The 2,188-nt window shown below is 35.3% G+C and overlaps 1 protein-coding gene across 1 annotated transcript; it reads right to left on the bottom strand.

The window, feature by feature from the left end:
* Positions 1 to 892: 892 nt before the first annotated feature.
* Positions 893 to 1,944, bottom strand: LOC113376139 (histone-lysine N-methyltransferase SETMAR-like). The gene has a single exon (XM_026616062.1). The coding sequence runs from the start codon at positions 1,883 to 1,885 to the stop codon at positions 893 to 895; it is 993 nt and encodes a 330-aa protein (XP_026471847.1). The 5' UTR covers positions 1,886 to 1,944.
* Between the last annotated feature and the right edge of the window lie 244 nt (positions 1,945 to 2,188).

Below are 2,188 nucleotides of genomic sequence, written 5' to 3'. Positions count from 1 at the left end.
TTTGGCAGTACAAATCAATGCGAGCAATTATTTACAATTATAGAATATGTGCTTGATTGCAAAATGTTTTTTTTTCAACAATTTTATCATTCCAACTTTATTACTCCTTTTCAGACTTAAATGAACATTTTTACTGAAGTCACTGTTTTTTTCAATTTCTACCCTTCATTTCGAGTCAACGATTTCGAATTTTGTAAATTTGCCAACAGATTCGTAATCAGCATATTTGAAAACTCTCAGAGTAAGAATTTGAGCATATAGCAGCATTTTTTCAGATAAAAATTTGGGTGGCCCACTTCTCCCTACATTTTCGAAAAACACGTTAAATACACTTTTTTGCCATTCAAAAAAAGAGATACTACCAAACATAATTGCAAGCATCTGCTATGATAAAATGTTGCATTTTGGAGTACCCTTACAACTACAAAAAACATTAAGAACATATTTTCATTTTAAACTATTTTACAATCAAAAATAAAAACGTGGCCCACTACTATACACTTCACTATACTTATTTCATTTACTCCATTTTAATGTTATTGTTTGTTTTAAAATTATGTATTATTATAGATATATTTATGTATTGAATGAATTAGTGTAGCCTTTGTTTCACTGAATGACGGTCTCCATGCAGATCGAAACGTATGGATTAATGAAGAAAGTTTCCTAATTGCTTTAGTTTTTTTAATTTAGTGCTACTGCCCGAATCAACAGACTCATTACAAAGAAATATCAATATGTATATATATATATATATATATATATATATATATATATATATATATATACTGCCCGATACTAAATAACTCATCAATATATTAGGGGGACCGGAAAGTAATGTCGTTTTCTTACGCTAAATTCAAACACATACATTTTTAACGAGTCTTTATTTTTAATCAATGATGTATTCCCCATCATTGTCAATAACCTTTTGCCATCCAGTGAGTAAATTTTTAATCCCTGATCGATAAAAATTAATTGGTTTTTCGGCAAAATATCTAGAGATGGCATTTTGGATGTCATCCAAATTTGCAAATGTTTTGCCACTTAAAAAGTGTTGCAGCGCTCGGAATAAGTGGAAATCCGATGGTGCAACATCGGGCGAATATGGTGGATGAGGCAGCACCTCCCACCCCAATTCATTAATTTTTTCTAGAGTTCGCTTTGCGCAGTGCGGTCTTGCATCGTCACGTTGGAGAATGACGCCTTTTCGGTTGACAATTGCTGCCCACTTTTCAATTAAAGATTGATTTACTCGCTGCAATTGTTCTCTGTAGAGGTCTGCAGTAACAGTTTGTCCAGGTTTCAGTAATTCAAAATGAACAATGCCGCGAATACTCCACCAAACACACAAAAGCGCTTTTTTGGGGTGTAAACCTGGCTTAGCAGTACTTCGAGGGTTTTCTTTTGGAGAGAGCCACTGCCTTTTGCGTTTTGGGTTATCATACAGGACCCATTTCTCATCTCCTGTGATCAAGCGATCAAAAAACGCTTCTGTGTTGTGTCGTTGAAGCAATAAGTTGCATGTGATTGATCGGTTAGCCTTATTCTGTTCGGACAGATTATGCGGGACCCAAACACCTGCTCTGCTTACTTTCCCAATCTGCTTCAAATGTTCTTGGATGGTCGACCAAGGTTGGTTGAGACTGTTCGACAATTCCTCGATCGTCTGACACGGATTTGCTTCCACTTCCGCCCTTAACACGTCGTTGTCTAACGCTGATGGTCTTCCTGATCGATACGAGTCGGAAAGATCAAAATTACCCGATTTGAACTTGGAAAACCACCTTTGGCATTTACGAATGTCCAGTGCATTTGGATAAACATCGCAAATGTTTTTAGTAGCAACTGTTGCGTTATTTCCCTTGCGAAACTCAAAGAGCATGCAATGCCGGATGTGTACCTCTTCTGGTATTTGGCTGCCATTTTACCCAAAATTACAAAAAAAAAATTGTAATTCAAATGTCTATAAGTAAAGAAATCACTTAACCTCACAATGTTTTTGGTATGCCTCTGAACCAAACAATGAGCTGACAAATGACAATCAAGTATTGGCATGCGCAGAAACGACATTACTTTCCGGTCCCCCTAATATCTATCTATATATATATATATATATATATATATATATATATATATATATATATAGTTTTTTTGCGGCCCGCTTGAAGTTAAACCTTGCTTATGC

The sequence above is a fragment of the Ctenocephalides felis genome, unplaced genomic scaffold (assembly GCF_003426905.1).
Source record: "Ctenocephalides felis isolate EL2017-DRISC unplaced genomic scaffold, ASM342690v1 CF-g0.4_SCAFFOLD_01886, whole genome shotgun sequence".
Classification (NCBI taxonomy): Eukaryota; Metazoa; Arthropoda; class Insecta; order Siphonaptera; family Pulicidae; genus Ctenocephalides; species Ctenocephalides felis.
This window is presented reverse-complemented; position numbering and strand designations above follow the sequence as displayed.

What these genes read in the sequence shown, in the direction of transcription:
- LOC113376139 (XM_026616062.1), bottom strand. Translation starts at nt 1,885, where the DNA reads ATGCTCTTTGAGTTTCGCAAGGGAAATAACGCAACAGTTGCTACTAAA.